This window comes from Microtus ochrogaster, chromosome X (assembly GCF_000317375.1).
Source record: "Microtus ochrogaster isolate Prairie Vole_2 chromosome X, MicOch1.0, whole genome shotgun sequence".
In the NCBI taxonomy this organism is placed as follows: domain Eukaryota; kingdom Metazoa; phylum Chordata; class Mammalia; order Rodentia; family Cricetidae; genus Microtus; species Microtus ochrogaster.
Genome location: NC_022026.1, coordinates 48,386,739 through 48,411,105, shown reverse-complemented (window position 1 = coordinate 48,411,105; position 24,367 = coordinate 48,386,739). Strand labels below are relative to the sequence as shown.

The window sequence follows — 24,367 nt, the reverse complement described above, 5'->3', positions numbered from 1 at the left end:
ATTCTCAGGATACTTTTGTGAAAATAAATATAATATCATTATATATCATGACCATACATCTATACACATAAACATAGTCGTTATATAATATATATACATACATAAACACAAACCTATATTTATATATAATTACTATATGTATTCAGAAGGCGTTTGCCATATATTGCATGGAATAATGTTTTTAAAAGGATTTTTTTACTTTTTGTAAAAAAATAAAATTATCACAATAATAAATTCATAGAAATTTTTACTGTGAATGGTCAGATTGGTTATAAGTTTATCCTTTTTGAGAATTAGATTGTATCCTGATTATAATTTTCTTCATGTTTTCAAAGAGAAAATTCTCTTTTATTTTGAAATTATAGTTTCATTTCAATCTTTCTCCCTACCTGATCCTCCTCCCAAATTTCCTGTATACCCTCCATTCTCTCTGCCAAATATATGAACTTTTCCCTCACTTACAGTTTAGTGCTTGCATTCAAGAATATCTGCATACATGTATAGCCCTGAATATAACTTGTTTAGTCTATTTAATAATACCTGTATTTTTGTTTTTGTGGATATCTTTTTCTATCTGAGAGTGAATTAGTATGTTCTTCCCTGGGGATTCCCACCTCTCCCATATCTTCCATTTTCTGTAGTTCTTTTGTTTAGGATTTAGGCCTCATGGGCTTTTTCTCTGTTCAGTTTTTATATGTATTGTTGTCATTCTTGTTCAACTCATGTTTGATAGTAATTTCTCCTGCTATTACTAGAAGATGCAGTCTTAAACTCCCTCACCCTGTGGCTCTTAAGATCTTTCAACACTCTCTTGAGCAGCATTCCCTGAGCAGTACCTTATGTGCAGGATTGTTCTGTAGATATCCATTCTGATTGATCTCTTCCACTGTTTGCTTTTATTGGTTGTGGTTTTCTATGATAGTCTCTGTCTGTTGCAAACAAAAGTTCTCTTAATAAAGAGTAAAGAATACAGTTATCTTAAGGCATAATAAAACTGTTTATAGATTACTGTTAGGGATTATGCTGTTTTAGTAATTGAGTTGTTATAGATTCTTCTCTGATAACCATCATTTGACAAGCCCAGAGTTTTTAGCTGGGTTTCTATTACCAAACATGTACTCTCTCTTGTTTAACGAGTCTTATTTCCAAGTAAAGTGCTATTGGTTATAGAGAAGATATGTGTTCCACAGCTGCATACTTAGAGTTATCATGCTATGATGTGCATTGTTACACATGATGTGAGCCTGATGGTAGGCTTCTTTAATGACAAGGCGATATTAGAACATATGCTTTAGTATTAGAAGCTTTGCTATTTGGAAAACATAGTGGATTAAACATAATGTGTTGTACCTTTAAATGTGCATAATTTTTGTTTTTATTTTCATATTTCAATAAAGGTGAGAAAAAACGCAAGGGCAAAACAGTCATCAAACCTCAGAAAGACCAAGCTGGAATTTTTGAATATGAAGAAGCTGTTCCAGGTGATTGCTTTGTTTTTTTTGATGATTTTTAATCTATATTATCATGTCTGCAATATATTGAATGATGGTGTAATGTTTTTAGAAGGAAAAACTGCTTTTTACTTTTAGGAAAACAAGTATAAGAAGTAGCATGATAAAAAATTCATAGAAATTTTGAGTATGATAAGTCAAATTTGTCTTCTATTATAGTAAGTTCATCACTTTGAAAGATTAGTTTTTTCCTGATTATAGTTTTTTATGTTTTAAGAGAGAACATTTTCCTTTTTGAGTTAATAATTAAACTCTGACCTTTCTCCTTTCCCCCCTTTTCCCCAAACCTCCCATATATGCCGTCATCTCTCTGACAAATGTGTGGCCTCCTCTTTTAATAATTGTTGTTTTTTTTAATGCTTGCATTCAAAAATATCTTTGTATACATATTGTCCTGAATATAACTTGTTATGTCTGTATAATAGTAACTGTATTCTGTTTTTATGGCTGACTTTTTCACACCAGATTGTGTGCTTCTTTCTGGTGTTTCCCATCTCCCCTGTTCCCCATTTTCTTCAGTTTTCTATAGTTCTTTTCTATGTGGTTGAGGTTTCATGAGCTATTTCTGTGTATTAATGTCATTCTTATTCATCTCATGTATGAGCAGTAATGTTCATGATTTTCTGTGTATTTCTCCTGATATTACTAGAAGATACAGCTTTAGAGAGAACTCCTCACCCTCTGGCTCTTTACAGTCTTTCTACCTCCTTTTTGGCAATGTGCAGAAATATTCTGTAAATTTATCCATTCTGATTGGACTCCACCACTCTTTGTTTTAATTAGTTTTGGTTTATTGTAATGGTCTCTGTCTGTGGCAAACAAGATTTCTTGATGAAGAATGAAGACTACTGTGGGTATGAAGACAAATGTTTATAGATAGTTGTTGGGGACTATGCTGTTCGGTTAAATTAGTGGGTGCATATTATCCTCCAATAACCATCAGTTCTCTAGCACAGAATTTTAGCTGGGTTTCCAGTACCAGTCATGGTTTCCCTCGTGTTGAGTGGATCTTAAGTCCAAGTAAAGAGTATTTGGTTACTGCCAAGGTATGCATGCCACTCCTGTACAACTGCCATGTTGTGCATTGTTAAATTTCATGTGAGTATGATGGTAGCATTTCATGACTATTCTGCATTAGAATCTTTTATTGTTTAGCATGCACACTAGAATGTAATGTGTCCCAGCTTTAAGTATACATAATAGTTGCTCTTCATTTCATAACTCAACAAAGCTGAGAAAAAACGCAAGGGCAGGCCAGTCACCAAACCTCGGAAAGATGAAGCAAGTCATTTTGAAAATGAAGAAGCAGCCCAAGGTGATTGCTTTGTTTTTTTTTTAATCCATATTGAGTCACAAGATGTTTGTCATGTATTGAATATGGTACAATGTTTTTAGAAGACAAAACTGTTTTTCACTTTTAAGGAAACAAGTAAAAGTCCCACAAAGATAAATTCATAGAAATTTTCACTGTGATAAGATTTGTGACTATGGTGCATTAGATGCTTTATTATTTAACATGCCGACTGGAACATAATGTGTTCCAGCTTTAAATGTACATAATTTTTTTATTTCATATCTCAATGAAGGTAAGAAAAAACGCAAAGACAAAAGAGTCAGTAAATTTTGGAAAGACCAAGCCAAACTTTTAGAAGATGAAGAAGCAATTCCAGGTGACTGATTTGCCTTATTTTTTTCTATATTTATTTACAAGATGCTTCCTCAATATTAAATAATAGCATTATCTTTCCAGAAGGAAAGACAGTTTTTTTTAAAGAAATCTAGTACAAAAAATAGCACAATGATAAATTTGTATCATTTTCAATGTGCTAAATCAAATTTTTGTTGGTTAGTCTAATAAATTTATCTTCTTTAGATAATTAAATTGTTTCCTGATTATAATAATCCAATGTACCTAAAATTTCATTTGACTGACATTCTTGTTTAATCAGTGTCTTATTTTTAATAATTTTATTCATTGTTAAAAATTTTATGCCTTATATTTTGATCTTATTGTGTACCTTCTGACTTGAATAAGATGAGATTTTAAGTGTTTTCCTGCTGCTTACAGATGTTGAATGTATTTTTTATTGTTTTTTATTGAGCTCTACATTTTTCTCTGCTCCCCTCCCTGCCTCTACTTTCCCCCCATCAACCCTCTCCCCAAGGTCCCCATGCTCCCTATTTACTCAGGCAATCTTGTCTTTTTCTACTTCCCATGTAGATTAGATCTACATAAGTCTCTCTTAGTGTCCTCATTGTTATTTAAGTTCTCTGGAATTGATGTTTGTGGGCTGGTTTTCTTTGCTTTATACATATGATAATTGTCTTTCTGTGTCTGGGTTACCTCACTTAAAATGATGTTTTCTAACTCCATCCATTTGCCTGCAAAATTTAAGATGTTGTTATTTTTCTCTGCTGTGTGGTACTCCATTGTATAAATATACAACATTTTCCTCATCCATTCTTCAGTCAAGAAGCATTTAGGTTGTTTCCAGGTTCTAGCTATGACAAACAATGCTGCTATGAACATAGTTGAGCACATGTCCTTGTGGCACGATTGAGCATTCATTGGGTATATACCCAACAGTGGGATTGCTGGGTCTTGAGGTAAGTTGTATCCTAATTTTCTGAGAAATTGCCACACTGACATCCAAAGTGGCTATACCAGCTTGCATTCCCACCAGCAATGCAGAAGTGTTCCCTTTTCCCCACAACCTCTCCAGCATAAGTTGTTATCAGTGTTTTGATCTTGGCCATTCTTACAGGTGTAATATGGAATCTCACAGTTGTTTTCATTTGCATTTCTCTGATGACTAAGGATGTTGAACATTTCCTTATGTGTCTTTCAGCCATTTTAGATTCCTCTGTTGAGAGTTTTCTGTTTAGGTCTGTACTCCATTTTTATATTGGATTATTTGTTCTTTTGACGACCGATTTCTTGAGTTCTTCGTATATTTTGGAGATCAGACCTCTGTCTGAAGTGGGGTTAGTGTGAAGTGGGGTTAGTGAAGATCCTTTCCCATTCTGTAGGCTGTCGTTTTGTCTGTTGACCAGGTCCTTTGCTTTGCAGAAACTTTTCAATTTCAGGAGGTCGCATTTATTAATTGTTTCTCTCAGTATCTGTACTGCTGAGGTTATATTCAGGAAGTGGTCTCTTGTGCCCATGCATTCAAGTGTACTTCCCACTTTCTCTTCTATAAGGTTCAGTGTGTCTGGCTTTATGTTGAGGTCTTCGATCCATTTCGACATGAGTTTTGTGGAAATGTTTTTTTTTTTGTTGTTGTTGTTTTTTGTTTTTAATTTTCCCCATTTAGAAGGAACATTGATGCGTCAGCTTGTATAAATTGCCTTTATTATGTTGAGATATGTCCCACATATTCTTGATCTCTTCGGGACTTTTATCAGCAATGTTGAATTTTATCAAAGGCCTTTTCTGTATCTTTTTGAGATGATCATATGGTTTCTGTCCTTTGGTCTATTTATGTGATGACTTATGTTTATTGATTTATATATGTTTAATCATTCCTGTGTCACTGATATGAAACTGACTTAATGGTGGATAATATTTTGATGTATTCTTGAATTTGGTTTGTAATATTTTATTGAATTTTTATTTATATTTTAATAGATATCCATCTTTTTTTATTTTTGTTGAGTCATTGTGTGATTTTGGTATCAGGGTAATGATGGCCTTGTATGAAGCATTTAGGAATGTTTCTTCAGGCGTTTTTTTTTTTTTTTTTGAGAATAATTGAAAACTAATGTCATTAATTCTTTTTTTAATACCTGGTAGAATTATATGCTGAACCATCTGTCCATGAACTTTTTCTAGGTGGGAGATTTTTAGTTACTGCTTCTATCTTACTAGGGGTTATGAATCTATTTAAATTACATTTACTTTATCTGTCCATGAACTTTTTCTAGGAGGGAGATTTTTAGTCACTGCTTCTATCTTACTAGGGGTTATGAATCTATTTAAATTACATTTACTTTATCTTGATTTAACTTTGATAGATTATATATTTTAAGAAATATATTTCCTTTAGGTTTTCCTGTTTAGTGGAATACAAATTTTTTAAAAAGTATTCTTTTATGGTTATCTTGATTTTCTTAGTGTCTATTGTAATGCCATCATTTTCATCTCTAGTTTTGCTAATTTGGATCTTGTTTAAAATAATTTCAATGAGTACCCTTTGGAAAGTTTTTTTTTCTTTTTTTTCTTTTAAACACTGTTTGGCCCATTAGTTTCAGCCTCTTATTGGCTAGCTCTTACATATTGATCTAACCCATTTCTAATAATCTGTGTAGCCCACGAGGTGGCTTACCAGGGAAGATCTTAACCTACGTCTGTGTTGGAGTGGGAGAATCATGGTGACTCACTGACTCAGCTTCTTTCTCCCAGAATTCTGTTCTGTCTACTCCGCCTACCTAATTTTCTGTGCCTTTGGGAAGTTTTAAAGATAAGCTTAAACTTTTTTCAGTCATATGATAGTGTTTTTACATTTTCTTTAATTTTTGTTGCTAAGCTCTCTTCTCAGCTCTTTCAGTGAAGAGTGCAGAGAACACACCACCTTCCTCCTATGAACAAACAAAAACCCCTACCTCTGAGAAAAAGAAGTCTCCACAGAAAACAACTCTTGTACTACCAGTACCAAAGACCAGCAAGAAATCAGGAAAAACTAAACCAACTGGAGATACTTCAGCTACAACGAAGGGTACTTGTAAAACTGTCTTACCAAAGGAAAAAGGTAGAAAGTCAGAGGTAAAGGTTAGTCATGTCTCTTGCTAATTTTTATTATCTCTGTGTTGGAGTATTATTTTTAACACTCAGTTTAGCAATTTGCTAAGACTATGCTGAATTTTCTAGGACTGTTTTAAATGTATAAAGCTCTTTTTGTCTTAGTTAGGTTTTCTATTTTGATTAAATGAAAACAATTTATGAGGAACTTACACTTCTATATCACAGTTCATTATCAAAGGCAGTCAAGGCAGGAACTCAGATAGGGCAGAGAGTGGAGCTGGAGTGGGAGTGGAGCAAAAGTAATATCAAAAGTAAAGTGGTCATTGAACATAATTGACTGGTAATTACTGGTGATGAAAGAACAAAGAGTAAATGAATTGGAGAATAGAATAGAAACTATTCAATGTGAAAAACTGGTACAGAATTTTAAAAAAACTGAGGAAGACAGCAAGTTGAGATTTCCTTAATGTGTAATTAGTCAGGAGTAAGAGAGGGAGGGATAGATGTGGGTAGAAAAATACTGAAGAAGTTTTTCTTATAATCATTCCTAGTCCTGTACAGTTTATATAACAGATACATATAACTACACAAACAATTTACATTATGAAAGCCTGAATATAATTTTAGTTTCAACATTTTGTGCAATATGATACATTATGAATTTTTGTTTGAAAATTATGCAAAGTTATGATGAACCTCTAGTTATAATATAAAAAATGTAAAGAATTATGTGTACCTAAAAATCCAAGGAAGAAATTATGATAGAATTTTAAGTATTCAAGTAACCCCTCAAAATATAAGTGGAACCACCTCAACAAAAAAAGAATAAAGAAAACAAACAGATAATTCATAATAAAATGATTTACTCAGACCCAAATATAATAATAACTACATTAAATATTAGTGAATTAAATTCTTGGTTAAATGACAGAGATTTAATTTTGGAATTTTAAAAAGACTCAAATAAGTATCCATAAGACATGCACTCTAAATATAGAGGTAAAAATATCTCAGCAGTATTAACTTATACATCTAGTATTTCCATATGATACCAGCAGAACATTTGTGTCTATGAGTACTTTCCATATGGAACAAAATAATGTCATCTTGTTTTTTAAAAATATTTACACAATTACTTCTTTTTAAAACATCTAGTATTTATAAAAATCAGTATGAAATATTTGTAAAAATAATTGATTTTCCTAAAGCAATAATGTTCTTAAAATGAGAAATAAAATTAAGAAAAGTCAATCTTGAAATTTAAAGTTAAAATACATCTGAAAACACATTTTCAGCTGCTCAGAAAGTTATATATATTAATGATAATATCTTTTGATTCTTATATTTTCTAGTATCAACACTAATATAATTTTGAAAAGGTATTTTGGTAAACATTTAATGATAGAGATAAAGAACAATAGTATAATTCATAATTTGTATTTTTTCAAAATTGTCATTTCAGTTCACTATCATCTAACTTCATTATTTCATAATAAAAATAAAGATGTTCACAGTTTTAATAGCTGATGAAGTTTTTGAGCTACATAAAATATTCTTAAAAGATTCCTTTATAAATTGTCATTTTCTTCCTTCATTTAAGATTTTAGCACAGGGGCTAAAGATACTGCTTAGTGGTTAAGAGCACTTGGCTACTCTTCTACAGGACCTGGTTTTGATTCCCAACATTCACATGACAGCTCACATCCTTTGGTAGCACCAGTTCCAAATATCAAACGCCCTCTTCTGTCTTCTGTGGGCACCAGGCATGCAAATGGTCCACAGACATATATGCAGGCAGAACATTCATGCACATAAAATTTAATTAAATTTAATTTTAGAAACTTTTAAAAACATATGATAGTACATTTTCTAAATAAATGAATTTATATTCAGGTTGGTATTAAACATACTATCTTGCATCAAAGGGTTCAGAATTTTGAAAAATGAAATTTGTAATTCACTACTTGACATGATTTACTAGATTGCTACGAATCCAGATAACAGTCATTGATTTAAAGCATGTTGCAGAAACCTTAAATGATACTTTTGTTTTACTCTTTTGTCTTTTGTCATAATTGTTCTAGGCACAGGAGTACCTTTTGTGACACCACAGAGCAGTTTGAAAGTAGCTCCTAGAAAAATCCCAACATTTCACATCATTAGAATACTAGTAATATTCACCTGTGTGTAAGAGATATTTGTCTCTTACATGCAACAAGCAGTCTTCACCAAATTATTTACAATTTTATGATGTTTATTGCTGGCCAGAGTCAATAGGAATGAACCGCTGCTTTCTAAGGTCCTCTGCCTTTCTGTGGTTATTTTTGCTTATGGGAAAAGAGATTTATAGAATTAACAGTGATTTAAAAAGCATGTCTTGCCTGATGGTGATACCGCACGCCTTTAATCCCAGCCCTCAGAAGACAGAGGCAGGCGGATCTCTGTGAGTTTGAGGCCAGCCTGGGCTACAAGAGCTAGTTCCAGGACAGGCTCCAAAGCTACAGAGAACCCTTTCTTGAAAAACAGAAAAACCAAAAAAATCATGTCTTGCAAGGAACCTCAGAAATTTTTTGAGGTTAACAGGTTTTGCACAACTAATTTGACTAAGGTATCATCAGAAGATAGGATACAGAATCCTACCTAGACTTTGGTCTCTTTCTCTGGCACCTGAATAGCTTGTGGGCCTGAGTTAAGTTTGCAAATCACTGCAGTTCTTGGTACCCAGAAAGCTTTCAACCATTTTTTTAACTGATGCTTTTGTGATCCAGTGATGTCTCCCATTTTTGTTTTCTAATCTGGAAGCTTTTAAAAGAGAACATTACCTATATACTTTGTTTCTTTTTTTTAAACAGGAAAAATGTATTCCAGTTATTTCTTCTACATCTACAGCATCTCTCAGTTCACTAATTAGAAGATCTTCATCCAATAAGTCTCCTGTGGGGCCATCTAAAATAGTGATGTCTACAGGTAAGTTAATATTTTCAAAGCAGTAATAAACATTACATATTTTATTCAGCATTGATTTGACTGTTGTTAAAGTACTGGAAATGAGTAAGATATTAATGTATTTTGTTAAACTAATAGTTCAGCTTGATGTTAAGCAAAAACAGCCTGTGTAAATCTGTCACCTGAAAGTAAATATCCAACATTTTGAATTTGTGTCATTATCAAATCCTTATTATTTCAAAGTATTTTGTTTCATATTATATGTGTTTTCCAAAATAACTCATACCTTTTGAAAATAATTTTTCTGTCAAAGGACATGGTGATATTGAATTCTTCTCTGGTATGTTGAAAAGAACACAGAACAAAGCAAATCCTTTTTTATCATCCCATATACATTTTCTTAATCTTTTTGTATTTTAATTTTCCTTTCATTTTATTTTGTATGTATGAGTGTCTTGCTTACATTTGTATTTGTGCAACCATGTATCTGCCTCGCGCCCAGAAGAGAATGTCAGATCCACTGGGACTAGAGAGATACAGGATGTAATATGATTTCTAGTTGGTCTTAATAATAAAAACCCAGAGTCAGAGGGAGACACCACTGCTTGGCTCTATTTTTCTTTTAGACTGATTCAATCTTGTATAACCGAGGATAGTCTTGAACTCACAGAGATCCATCTGCCTCTGTATCCTAACTGCTGGAATTAAAGGTGTGTGCCACCACCCTGCCTCTATGACTAACTAGTGGCTCGATTGGCATTCTCATTCTCAGGCAAGCTTTATTTGTTATAGTACAAACAAAATATTGCCACAACAGACAGTCGTAACTGTCATGTGTGTGCTGGCAAGCAAACCCAGGCCCTTTGGAGCCAGTGCTCTTGAGCTATCTCTCTGACATCCCTTTAGTGTTTTAAAAGTATGTCCTATTCTTTTATATCCTGAATTACCACCTTTATGCTCTTATTTTCCTTGAACTCTTCCTTATTTTTCTCACTTAAAGGAAATTATTTTTTTTTCTAGGAAATTATTTTTTAAATACCACTTGTTTTTTAAAGGTTCATTTAACACACTATTATAAGAAATAGTGTATTACATTTAATGCACTAGCTAAATGAATACAAGTTGATAATATCTAAGCCAAGAATGAACCTATTGAGTACTGACATGACACCACAAGTAAAAATCACCTGATTTCATATGATACGTTGCAATCAAAACACAAGTGCCACAAAAGTATGATATCAAACTACCTCAGGCTTTGTGTATAAAGTTTTTATGAAGTATACATGAAGTTTATGCTCAGACATATGTTCCATCCCCCAAGTTATCTCATTATGTTTGAAATATTCTGGTACCAATGATTTCTTATAAGGGATCTCAACATGTATAGCAGAAATATGATAAAACATTGAAATCCTTCTTTTGCTTTACTTTCTGAATGTATCTGTGCTATTATCACCTTGGGTTAGGTTTGAATCACTGTTTCATTTTTGTGAGAGAGGCTATCCTTCCTCTGACAGTTGGGACAAGTCAAATTATCATATTTCAACCCAGTAAAATTGACATGCATGGTTTTTAGTATACTAAATAAGTGTGTATATAATTTTTCAGTACAAAATAAGTTTAAAATGGTTTGAGTACTGATAAACCTGTATGATTTTTCTAGTATACATTGATTTGCATTTGTCAATTTAAATTATCTACACTTGACACCATGATTATAGATGAGAAACTTCTGTACTATATGATTTTATAGTACAAAGAAAATGGTTTAAAATTTCCCTCAGTAGCTGGGCGGTGGTGGCGCACGCCTTTAATCCCAGCACTTGGGAAGCAGAGGCAGGCGGATCTCTGTGAGTTCGAGGCCAGCCTGGTCTACAAGAGCTAGTTCCAGGACAGGAACCAAAAGCTACGGAGAAACCCTGTCTTGAAAATTCAAAAAAAATTTTGCCTTAGTGAGCCTAGTCATATATAGGAGGAAATTTTTATTTTCATATTCAAACTTTGTCATTACAACTTACTATTATATATACTATAAGTCATTTTATTGCTTTAGAAAATGCAGTTGAAGTACACTATCAGTGATTTACAATGAGTAAGGATGAGCAATTTTCAAAGGAAATTTATATATTGTATGTATAATGAATTATACATACTATATATATTGTATGTATAATATACATTAGGGTAGGGTAGGTAGAGAAGCGGGAAAGCTCTAGGAGGAGTTGGAGGGGGAAAGATCAAAATTTAATAACATGAAACTGCTCTTTAATTTTGTATCATTTCTTGCAATGCTAAATTAAGAATGATTATATGATGCTCTTAAGTCTTCTCAAACATATATTTTATATAATCAGTTTGAGTAGAAGTCATAAATGCTACATAAGCTATTTTTGGACTATTTGCATGTTCAATATCTTTATGTAATTATGAAAATATATCTACCTGCATGTTTTCAGAAATGGCCAATATTATGTTTCCATTAAGTGAAATCACTAGTAGGATATGACAATTATGTAATATTTTTAGAAAATTTGTTTTAATTCATCTCATTTTTATATACTTTTTTCTCCTCAAGTCTGTGTCTATATAAATAAACATGGAGATTGTGGCCCCTACCTGAATCCACAGAAAGTTCAGCAGCTGCCTGACCATTTTGGCCCAGGTCCTGTGAATGTGATTCTCCGGCGGATTGTGCAGGCCTGTGTGGATTGTGCCATTGATTCCAAGACTGTGTTTTTATTTATTAAGCCAGATAATCGAGGAGGAGAAGTAATAACTGGTATATTAATCTAATTCTTTATATGTGTTCTAAATTTGATTTGAGGTTTAGAGAAGCAGACTATTATTGCATAGCGATTATTTATAATATTTATATTCTGCTATAGCACTTTATTATACTGATGTAATAGAATAAGTATAGTGGTTATATACTTATAAAATTTTAAATCTCATTTGGAAAGTTTACTTTTATCAAAGCAGACAAATAAGAGCCAGGTATTGTGGCACATACTTATTCTCCTTGTACTCTGAAGTCTGAAACAGAGGACTACTGTGATTTCAAGGGCACTCTGGGCTATAAGTAAAGTACCAGGTCAGCCAATGCTATATATTGATACCCTGTTTCACACAAACTAACAGAAAACAAAATAGGTAGTAGTCAGCGTAGTACTATAAGTTTAAGTAAAAGATACTGATTTTTTTTCTTGTACATGCTTTGCTAAGCTAGATGTTTAAGCATAGTACTTTGGTTATTAAAATGTTTTATTTTTTGAAAAATTTCTAATAAGCTTTAAAGAATAATGTGACTCAAAAGAAAATCTTCTTAAGATAAAGTGAAAAGGCTAAGGATTATAGCTCAGGGATAGTATGCTTGCCTTCCAGGCACAGGGCCTTGAATTAAGTGCTCAGCACCATAAAAAAATTTTTAAAGAAAAAATAGAATAGGAGAGAAGTAATTTGTAGTTATTGTCTATCAATGATTCTATAAATAGATATCATAACATTTGTACTCATGGGATGTAGAAGGGTTACTATAAACCAAGCCATTTCTGTTGCACTATTTATATATACTTAATAGGATTTTTATCAATTCCTTTTTAAATTTTAAAACCCAGAAAGTAAGCTTTAAAGTACATTTCCTGAATTGATTTCTTTTGTTATTTTATTTCTCATCTGTCTATGAGATGACTGATGACTGACCTTACCTCCCCGCCCCATAGCCTTCTTTGATGAGAAAGTTCATAGTGTTCAGCTCCCTCCAGTGAATAGTGCATCATTTGCGCTTCGCTTTCTTGAAAATTTCTGCCGCAGCATGCAGTGCGATAAGTTTTTGAGTAGCCAGCCTTTTAAACCTAAGGCTCATGTTCCTACTTCTACTACAGACCTTGATCAAAACAAACCAGGTAAGAAAAATAAAAGTTTTGTATACTATATATCTAAGAAAGTGGGGAGGGGATGTTGGGAGCAGTGCACATATGGAGGCCTGAGAATAAGTTTTTAGAGTCAGTTCTCTCCTTCCATCTTTGCATGGATTCCAGGAATTGAACTCAGATCACCAAGATTGTGTAGCAAGTGTCTTTATCTGCTGACCCCTACGTGCTTTTATTTTGCATTTTATACTTGAGAATCTGAGTATTTCAGAGTTTCCTTTCTGTCATCATCAAACATTTTGCCGCATTGAACTAATGAAAAATGTGTAGTATATAATTATACTTTCTTCACTTAAAGTGAGAAACTAATTTCTTAACTGTATTCCTAGTAAACTTGAGAATTAAAGCCAGTGTGCTATTTTTTGCTTTTTTATGAATAGTTGATATTTGACATATTCTGTTAGGTTGAGGTATGGCTTTAACATTATTGACCTTAATCTAAAGAAAGTAGCAAAGACTATTGAGCCCATAGATAATAAAGAATGATTTTCTCAAAATTAGCTACAATTACCTGTCTTCCATAGACTCTCAAACTGATGACTGAATAAAAAGATGAGTGCAATGTTGTCCTATAGAACCACAGGTGATATTCTTGTTTCTAATCTCTACAGTGAAAAGATTGTTTGAGCTTTTTGTCCATTTTTTGGATGTTTGTTGCTCTTTCATATAACTATTGACAAGTAACCATATTCTGGTTATAGTAGAAGTTTATGTATGTCACAAGAGTAGCTTTAAGTTCTGGTATTAAAGCTGCTTTGTCTTCTTGTCAAATGCTGTCAATTCTGGAACTAGAATACCATGATAGTCTTAATGTGTTTAAGTCTATTGTATTCCAATCAGGTAGAAAACCGGGGTATTGTAGAAATAGGAGCGGCGGGCTGCGTCCCGGCACCCGGCCGCCCACATGGCTAGCTCTACCCGAAATAATTACACGGACACTGTGTTCATTTAATCACCGCTTGGCCCTTTAGCTCTAGCCCTTACTGGCTAATTCTGATATCCCGATCAACCCATCTCTAATAATCCGTGAGCACCGGTCTTAGTGAGCACCGGTCTTACCGGGAGTGTATCTTCCCAGGAGCGGGGAGCATGGCGTCTCTCTGAGGCATCTGCTCCCGAGAGCAGAGCTGTGGAGTCTGACCTCACTTCCTCTTCCTCCCAGCATTCTGCTCTGTTTACTCCTCCCTCCTGTTTTAACCTATCAGGGCAAGCAGCTTCTTTATTTAATTAACCAATGACCTTCCTCCATCAGGGTATCATCTCCAGTTACTCATTTTCAGTTCTTTCTGATTATTCTCAATATTTCCTCATAAACTTTATTGCCTCTGTTTCAGTGAAGTGTCTCCTCTCTATTCCTTTCTCTCCCATTTTCTTGCCACAACCCTCATCCCATTTAGAACCCTATTGCCCCACCCCTTTTTTGGCTTAGTAAAGTGATCTCCTAATTGGAGTCCTCTTTATGGTTTCTCCATGCTGATATAACTGGCTAGTGAATACCTTGAAATAAAGTTAGGATACAGAAAGTCCTTACATGAAAGTATAGTAGTCATTGTCATAAGGTGTTGGGATTTATCAAATCTGGGTTCCAGTGCTGACTGTGTAACCTGTACACTATAAGGACATGAAGTTTGGCAGATCTAAATTTTAATCCAAGGCTTGCTGTTAATTAGAATTATACTTTATGGACAAAGTACTGAACCACCCTGATTCTCAGTTTGCCTTTCTACAAAGTGGTTACTTTCTGAATTATGAGGAAATATGTACAGCCATGTCTGTTGACATAGACCTGTAATCTCAACTACTGGAGATTTTGAAGCAGTGTAAGGCCTATGTGAGATAAATTTCAAGCCTAGCTTAGACAGTTTAGTAAGACCCTGTATCACAATAGAAAGTAAGTAGGGGACATAGCTCAGTGGTAGAGTGTTTGCCTGGTATGTGACCATAGGATAAATAAAATTTAGACATATCTTTCTCTAAATGCTTCTGAATTATTCAAAATACACGCATATATCAACACAAGATTTTTTTTTTCGAAACAGGGTTACTCTGTATAGCTTTGTAGCCTGTTCTGAAATTTGATCTGCAGACTTGACTGGCCTCAAACTCACAGAGATTCACCTGCCTCTGCCTCCTGAGTGCTGGAATTTAAAGCATGCACCCCCCACCGTCCTGCTGAACACAAGAATTTATTTATGTATGTGTGTGCATTAAAGTGCTCACAAAATGCAGAAGGGTGAATCAGATCTCTCAGAGTTTACAGGCTTTGTAAGCTGCCTGATGTGGGTGCTGGGATCTGGTCTCCAGTGCTTTGATAGGCTCTTAACTTCTGAGCCATCTCCCCAATCCAACTCTTTCTTTTTTTTTTTGAGAGTTTAGTTCTTTTATTTTATTTTTTTTATTTTTATTTATTTATTAAAGATTTCTGCCTCCTCCCCACCACCGCCTCCCATTTCCCTCCCCCTCCCCCGATCAAGTCCCCCTCCCTCATCAGCTCAGCTCGAAGAGCAATCAGGGTTCTCTGACCTGTGGGAAGTCCAAGGACTGCCCACCTCCATCCAGGTTTAGTAAGGTGAGCATCCAAACTGCCTAGGCTCTCCCAAAGCCAGTACATGCAGTAGGATCAAAAACCCAGTGCCATTGTTCTTTAATATAGTATTTCAGTAGAAATACATATAGGATACAGTGAACCTGTTATTATAGTCAAATAATGGACACTGTTGTTGAAGTCATAGTCTGCAAATTACTTTGATGCAGAAGTACTTCATACAGATAATACAAAAATACCTGACTATAGTAATTATAACATGTACCTTTTTTTAAAGCACTAAATGAGGAACTAAAGGAAAGTAGAAGACTCAAACGATGTTCTCAGCGACCTCTAACTTTTGCTCCAGTCTCATCAAAGGTTCCCAGAAAGAGTGGACGAGCCTCTAAAGGTAAATGGCATTCACACACACACACCAGAATTGAGAAAGTCAGTCCCTCAGTCACCACCTATGTATGCTCTTGGTGTGATGGTTTTGAGGGTAGGAAGTTAAATTCACCCATGCTTGACAATTACATTATTACTTTGGTCACTGAGCACTGTATTCCTTTCAGAAATAATACTTCTGTTATTTTTCCCTGGGTTAAAAAAGACTTAGAATAGCACTATCCATTCTGCTTTGCATTGCTTATAACCAGGAAAATCAGTGAGAGAAAAGCTAATATGCTTTCTCCAGTGAAAGCAAATATGAGAAAATAACAGTATGGTCATAAGGAATATTTCTGAAGAATTGTGCTCCTAAGAAGAAATGTTTTTTAGAAGTTTACAGCTTTGGTTACAAGAATGGAAAGATCTACTAAATTATCAAATAAAACATAGATGATGGCCTAGAATCAATGTGGACTTTAGGAGTGTCCATTAATTTGTATGATGAAAAAGAGTTGTCCATGTATTTTGTGTTAGAAGCTTGCCATTCAGTAGAACACTAAGTGATCTATTATTGGAAATAAGCTATTTTTCTTGATTAAGAATTACATTCATGTATGGAATGTATTTTAATCAAGCCGCACCTCATTCTCTCCCCTCCTACTACTCCTCTACACCGACACCACAATTTCCTCCCAATCTCCTGGATTCACTCCCTCTGCTGTTGCTATTATTTCAACCCACAGAGTCCACATAGTTCTGCTATTATGTGCATACATACAGGACTATCTACTGGAGCAGAGATTCTCAGGGGCTGTATCCCTGAAGAAAACTGACTCTCCCTCTCTCGGTAGTAATCAGTTGTTAGTAGTTCCTTGGCTAGGGATGAGATGTCCTAAGCCCCTTTCATATCCATGCTGAAATTTTTGTCTGATTTGATCTCGTGCATGAAGTCACAGATGTTAGTTTATATATGCAGTTGCCAAATTGTATCTAGAAAATACTTTTGTTGTAGCTATTCACTGCCTCTGGCTCTCATAATCTTTCTGCCCCCTCTTCTGAGATGATTACTAGCCTTGCAGTCACAGTATGATATAGCTCTCTGCTAATCTCCATCTACTGCAAAAAGGATCTTCTCTGAGGAGAGTTGAGAGATACACTTATCTGTGTATAAATCTCTAGGAGTTAGTTTAGTACTGTGTACTTTTAGCAGAAAAAGTTCTCTAGGACTTGTAACCTATACTCAGGTCCTTGGCCTCATTAACATGCCAAGCATGAGTTCAATCTTCTGAAGAAGGCCTTAAATACAATAATACAATACGATCATTAAGTGATTGGTTACTTCCATAGCATTCATACCACTATAGTAACAGTAAATATGTCTTGACAGACCATAATTATAATAGTTTGTAGGGTTCATACCTTGGTAGGACTGTTGATTACTTTTCTCCCTTAATAGAGTGCCCAGCACCACCCAGCACAATGAAGGCTAGCCAGTAGCTTACAGGTCAGAACAGCTTGATTTCTCTATGTTCTATGTGGTATCTTTAGCAAATAGGGTCTTATGTGACCTCATAACCTGACCTTAGGTTCTGAGGGGGTAACCAAGAACAATGGTAATAACCCTGCTTATATTTACTGGTCTATGAAGCCCCACTGACCATCCATTTCAAAAGAAGTAACATGTTCCTGGCACTGAGTTTTTGATAGATTATCATGTCTGTGAGAGGCCCCATTTGAATTTTTTCCATATATGTGTGTGTGTGTATACATATATATAACACATTGTGTGTGTGTGTGTGTGTGTGTGTGTGTGTGTGTGTGTGTGTATGTGTGTGTGTGTTAGGAAGCTTGTACAAGTAGGTTTCCATTTGGCTTTTTCAAAAGTGTTTTGTGTTAGTTATCTCTCTGAAAACTCCCTCCTCTACTCTGCCCTCCAACCTGTAACCCACTTAACCCTTCTTGCTCCATTATTCCCTGTTCTCCCTATGTGTACTCCAAGTTAAATACACATATCTGGAGATTCAAAGCTAGAGTTCAGGTACAAGCAAAAATGTGAAATATTTGTCTCTCCAAGTCTAGGTTACCTCACTAATGGTTATTTCTAGTTCCATCCTTTACTTGTGAATTTCTTGTTCATTTTTCATAGCATTTTAATAATATTCCATTATGTACGTGTATCACATTATCATTAGCCATTCATCAGTTGATATGCACCTAGGCCATTTCCATTTCCTTACTCTTGTGAATACAGCAGCAATGAACATGGATGAACTAGTATCTCTGTAATAGGATATAGAGTCCTTTGAGTATATGCTCAGGAGATTTATAGCTGGATTATATGATAAATTTATTTTTAAGGAACCTCCACACTGATTTCCGTACTGGCTGTACCAGTTTAAACTCCCATCAATAGTGTATAATTATTCTCCTTTCCCCACATCCACACCAGAATCTTTTGTCCAACTTATTTTTAACTCTTAGTCATTCAAACTGGGGTACAATAAAACCTTAAAGTAGTATTAGTTTGCATTTCCCTATCACTAAAGATATGGAACAATTTTTGAATGTTTCCAATCCATTTGTATTTTGTCACTTGAGATCTTTACTTGGTTACATGCCAAAATTTTAAATTGAGTTTGTTTTGTTGGTGCTTAGTTTTTTTTTAGTTCTTTTTATAGTCTAGACACTAGCCCTCTATGAGATGTAGAGCTTGTAAAGAATTTTCTTCTCATTCTATAGACTGGCTCTTCACTCTAATGATAGTATCTTTTGCTGTACAGAAGCTTTTAATTTAAGCAGGTCCCATTTGTCAATCACAGATCTTAATGCCTGCACTACTGGCATTCTGTTAAGAAAGTCTTTGCCTGTACCTGAAAGTTGAAGTTTATCCCTGATGTGGGAGGTCCTTCTGTCTATGTGTTGCTTTCATTGGTTAATTAATAAAGAAACTGCCTTGGCCTGTTGATAGGACAGAACTTAGGTGGGCAGGGAAAACTAAATGGCATGCTGGGAGAAAGGAGGCAGAGTCTGAGAGATGCAATGGATCCGCCAGAAAGAGACGCTGGGAATTTTACCCAGTAAGCCACTGCCACATGGCAATACACAGCTTAATAGTAACAGGTTAAATTAATATAAGAGTTAGCCAATAAGAAGCTAGAGCTCATGGGCCAAGCAGTGATTTAGTGAATACAGTTTCTGTGTGGTTACTTTGGGGCTAAGCTAGCCAGACAGCTGGGACAAACAAGCAGGCCCTCCTCCTACATATCCCTACTATTCCCTCTAACAGATTTAGTGTATTAGGTCTTAAGTTGAGATCTTTTATTCATTTAGAATAGAGTTTTGGGTTTTTTTCTACATATATCTATTCAGCTCAACATACACTATAAATTGAAGATGTCTCTTCTCCAATATATATTTTTGGCCTCTTTGTTAATAGCCAGGTGGCTGTAAGAGGGTCAAATTGTATCTGGGTCCTCAGTTCTATATTACTAATTGATGTGTTTTGATGACAGTACCATGTTGTTTTTATTGCTATACTTCTATAATGTTTCTTGAAATCAGGAATGCTGGTACCTCCAGCAAGTCTGTTTATTATTCAGGATTTTTTGAATATCCTGGGTCCTTCTGTGTTTCCTTGTAAACTTTAAGATCTTTATTTAGTTTCTGTGAAGAAATTGCATTGGTATTTTGATGAGGATTGCCGATTGCATTGAATCTGTAGAATGGTTTTCCATCTTCTATTATCTTCTTTGATTTCTTTCTTCAGTGTCTTATAGTTTTCAGTATACAAATATTTCACTTCCTTTGTTAGATTTATTGGCAGATACTTTAATTTTTTTAAGATAAAGTCTTATTGTTTAACTCTGGCTGGCTTGGAACTCACTATATAAACCATTCTGGTCTCAAACTCAGAAAGCTATGCCCTTCCCTGTCTCTTCAGTGGTAGGATAAAAGGCACAGTAGGAAAATAAGATATTTTTTTATCTTTGTGGTCATTTGAATGAGAATGACCTCCATAGGCTCAGATATTTGGATGTTTCATCACCAGTTGGTGGAACTATTGGGGGGGGGATTAGGAGTTATGGCATTGTTGAAAGAGATCTGTCACCAGGGTAGGCTTTAAGATTTCAAAAGAGAGATTTATACAGTGTGACTGTCTCTGCCTTGTTGTGTTTCAATATGCATGCTCTCATCTATTGCTCAAGTTCCATGCCTGCTTGCTTGTTGCCATGCTCCCCCATCATAATGATTATGAACTCTTAACTCTATAACTGTGATCCCCCAAATTAAATCCTCTCTTTTGTAAGTGTCTTTGGTCATGGTGTTTTTTCAGGGCAATAGAAAACTAGCTAAGATAGAATGTGGTGCCACAGAGTGGGCTAGTGCTGTAACAGGCCTGGTCATGCCGTTTTTCAGAGGGATGTGAAAGACTTTGGGATTTTGGACTAAGAGCATGCTTGAATGCTATAAGTGGAATTTAATGGGCCATCATAGTAGGAGCTTAGAAGATATTAATGCTGAGAGTGATGTAAACCAGCCCAAGAGATTTCAGATGGGAACAATATTAGCAACTGGGCTAGCTGTTTTGGTGATATTTTGGATAAGAATGTGGCTGCCTTTTGTCCTTGTCTAAGCGTCTTCATGATTGAAGAGTTTTTGATTAGTTTCATTTGCAGAAGAGATTTCAAGACTGCCAAATATTGACTCTGTCATGTGGTTACTAGTGATCACTCTTATGCTGATCTGCAATGACAAAGAACAAGCAGGGCTACAAGAAATACAAAATACACAGTTTGAGGAGAAAAAGACCAACAGGAAATTTTATGTTAGAGCCTTGGTTTGTGCTGAAAGAGATGAGAAATGGAATAAATGGAATGGTGACCTCAGGGCAAGATCCCACCCAACTAATTCTACAACTTGTGAAAAGGCCTAAGGTATTATCTGTTCCTAAAGAGCAACAACACATCAAAGCTTATGTAAATATTTCAAGGAAGGGGCCAGGTTTCATCCTGATCCTGCAACAGAACTTGGCAGCCATGGTCTGGCTTTAGAGTCAAGGAGGATACAAAAATAAAGGGGTTGTGTAGTCTTCCTACACAATTAAAGGAGTGTTGCAGGGAAGTCTCTGCATGCAGGCCCAGAGAGGCCATTGCATGAAGCTCTGAAAGTGAAGGCTGGATTTGTATTGAAGACCCCAGGATGTTGGAGATGACAGAGCTGTAGGATACCTGCCAAGGAAAGCTGCATACAGTGAGTGGAACCCATTCAAGAGACAGAAATGTGTTGCAGTCAGCAAAGCTGGAAGGGCAGAGCCATCTAAGCCCTTTGACAATTCGACATAGATCTACAGGATTTGGAGGATGCCCTGCTAGGTTTTAGTCTTGCTTTTGTCTAGTATTTCATCACTATGCCCCTATTCCTCCCTTTTGGAATTGTAATGTGTATTCTGTGCCATTGCATGTTAGGTGTATGTAATTTACTTTTCTTTTTACAGGGGCTTACAGTTAAGAAACTGCCTCAAACCTCAAAAGAGACTTTGGACTTTTACATAGTTTCATTGTTGAAAGACTGTTGAGACTTCTGAAGTTGAATCAAAAATATTCTGCCTTATGATATTGCTGCAAGCCTATGGGGACCATGCAATGGAATGTGGCAGAATGAGAATGGAACCCAAAGGCTCATAGAGTTGAATATTTTGTCCCCAGTTGCTGGAGCTCTTTGAGAAAGATTAGGAGGTGTGACCTTTTTAGAGAAGATAGGTTGCTGAAGGAGGGAGTTGAGGTTATAAAAGCCTACACCAGTCCCAGGTGGTTGGCTCGCGCTCTCTCTCTCTCTCTCTCTCTCTCTCTCTCTCTCTCTCTCTCTCTCTCTCTCTCTCTCTCTCTCTCTCTCTGCCTCTCGCTAACATATCAGATGTAAGCTCTCAGCCCTAAATACTGCTACAGCACCATGCCTGCCTGCCTATTCCCATGTCCCCCACCTTGATGGTCACCAACTCTCTCTTGAACCATGAGCTCCCAGATTAAATTTTTTTTTTTGCCTTTGTCATGGTGTCTTGTCATGGCAATGGAAAAGTAAGACATCCTTCTAATAGAATTTGAGCTGTTGAAGATAATCTCTTTTCCCCCTATAGTAATATCTTCTGAGGGACATGACATGTCTAAAATGAAAAGTTTTCTTGAAACTTGTGAGAATTCATCAATAGGTGATTCCTTGTATCCTGCATATACTTCAGTCTCCAAGAGAGTTTCTGAGATTGTGTCAAATACATCAAGTACATCTATAGTTATGAAAAAGTCATCTACCTTATAAGCACATTAAATACTAATGGAAAAAGAAAAATGAAGGTATATTCAAGAATAGTGTTTACCAGTCAGTGTGTTTATCTTTTTCCTTGAGGATTCCATACCTGACCATACCACCTGATCACCTCTTGAAATGCCAAAATTAGAGAGGTCATGTTCTGTCTTCCACATTGCCAGGGGCAATGCTGTTGTGGCTATTCCTGTCCTCATAGCATCCCAGAACTGTCTCTGAGACTTTGGGTCACCAGCCCTATTAGATAGAGACGTCTCTGATTAGTAGTTCTCAAGCAGGTGTAAACAATTCTTGAAGTGCTATGAGAACTCTTAAACCTCTCATGGCTCTTTCGGCCAAGAAGGACACATTCCTTCTCCTTGTTCTGATGTGATGTCATATCTGTTGAGACCTTTCCTGGTCCCAGCCTGTGTGTGGCTCTTGGATCAGGTCTCTGGCATCCTGTTTCTGTAACTACATCATTTCCCTAATCACCACATCCGCTGTCATTCTCTTAGATCTGCCAAGAAAAGCTGGCATCTTCTTTAAAAAGAAAAATATCACACAGCATTTCCTGCTGCTACTACTTAACCTTTTAAGGGCTAAGAGTGAAGGAGATAATAAGTGTTCTGTCCATTTTCTTTAGGCGGTGTTGAAGAGTAAAGAACATAGAAAGCAAGTGACCTCGTTGGTTTTTTTTTTTTTGACATGGATGTTATCTATGAGCAACCTCACTATATACATCTATGCCACATTTAATGTTGTCCCTTCTCTCCTACCCCACCTCCTGTAGTGATTGTTTTTAAAGTGATATTGTTTTCCAAAGGTCTAAAAATGGATATTTAGTCCATAAGAACTTATATGAAATGTTAATTCTAAATTCACTATATATCAACTTGTGAAAAAGGCTTTCTTAGTAAAAGGTTGTAAAATTTTCTGATTTTAAAATTTTTAATGCTAGTTATCTGACTTCCATATGTTTAAGTAATGCTACTGACAATCCTAGGAATGGAGAGATAAATAGTAATGATATTGGTTATTAATACTTTGTGATGCTAGAAATAAGTCATCATCATCATGTGACATTATGTGCCAGGCATGTATTTTATATGACTTCATAGACATAATTTTTAATTTTTAAAATTCCTTGAAGAATAGCTACTAGTAAACACTTTCAGTGAAAAAGAATCTCAGAAGTCACTTGGCAAAAACGTGGCTAGGCCAATTCTTGAATCCAGACACTGATTGCCTGCACCTCTAAGGAAAAGATAACCATTTCATTTCAAAACTATCTAGATGTGTCATTATTTTCTTTCAGGTCTGTTAGTTTAAGCTTCATTTATCACTGTTGCTGACACAACTCTTATTGTATTACTCTCTCATTATTTGAATAAAAGAAAATTGTTCACCTTTACATTATGAAGAAATTCCATGATAATCAGGAGAAATTAAATCACTTTATTTCAGGTGTATTTATTGATATCCCAATCTATAAAGGCAGGAAAAAATATACCTGAACTTTGTTTTCTCATTATTAGTTTGTTTCATATTTGAGTAGTAGTCATGTAATGATCAGAGGTTAGAACCACCTCTGATCATTTTAAGATGCATCCTCAATTTTGTTTCAGTAATAGAGTGAAAACAGAAGATCTTATAGTCTTCTCTTAATTTGAAATTAATTTTGTGCCTGAAATCATACCTTTTCATACAGTCTAGCTGTAAAATAGTTACATGTAATGCAAGGCATAACTATACCAGATTCTGATGACAGAAACCTTTTTAAAACCTAGATTTAGAAATATAATTAACCTTGTAAATATTTTAATATTTATGGCATTGTTGAGTAAAAGATAACTTCTAATTGTCCTGATTCCCAAATGGTACAGCATTGTCTCTAGACTTGTCCAGCCTGGGGCTCATGGGTCACAAGTGTGCCAGGATAGTTGAGAATATAGCCCAACAGATTTCATCTTGCAGTATCAAATGTTGGAAACTACCAGCTACATTATCACCAGTTTTACCTGGA

The 24,367-nt window shown here is 35.3% G+C and overlaps 1 protein-coding gene across 1 annotated transcript in view; it reads left to right on the top strand.

Moving 5' to 3' along the window:
• The window catches only part of Scml2 (Scm polycomb group protein like 2), a 92,029-nt gene that overhangs the window by 64,682 nt on the left and 2,980 nt on the right, over positions 1-24,367 (top strand). Inside the window, exons 19-26 of the mRNA XM_026784707.1 lie at positions 1,398-1,481; positions 2,743-2,826; positions 3,098-3,181; positions 6,038-6,279; positions 9,105-9,219; positions 11,777-11,980; positions 12,921-13,103; positions 15,953-16,066. Coding sequence (XP_026640508.1) covers positions 1,398-1,481; positions 2,743-2,826; positions 3,098-3,181; positions 6,038-6,279; positions 9,105-9,219; positions 11,777-11,980; positions 12,921-13,103; positions 15,953-16,066 — 1,110 coding nt within the window. The remainder of the gene's footprint in view (positions 1-1,397; positions 1,482-2,742; positions 2,827-3,097; positions 3,182-6,037; positions 6,280-9,104; positions 9,220-11,776; positions 11,981-12,920; positions 13,104-15,952; positions 16,067-24,367) is intronic.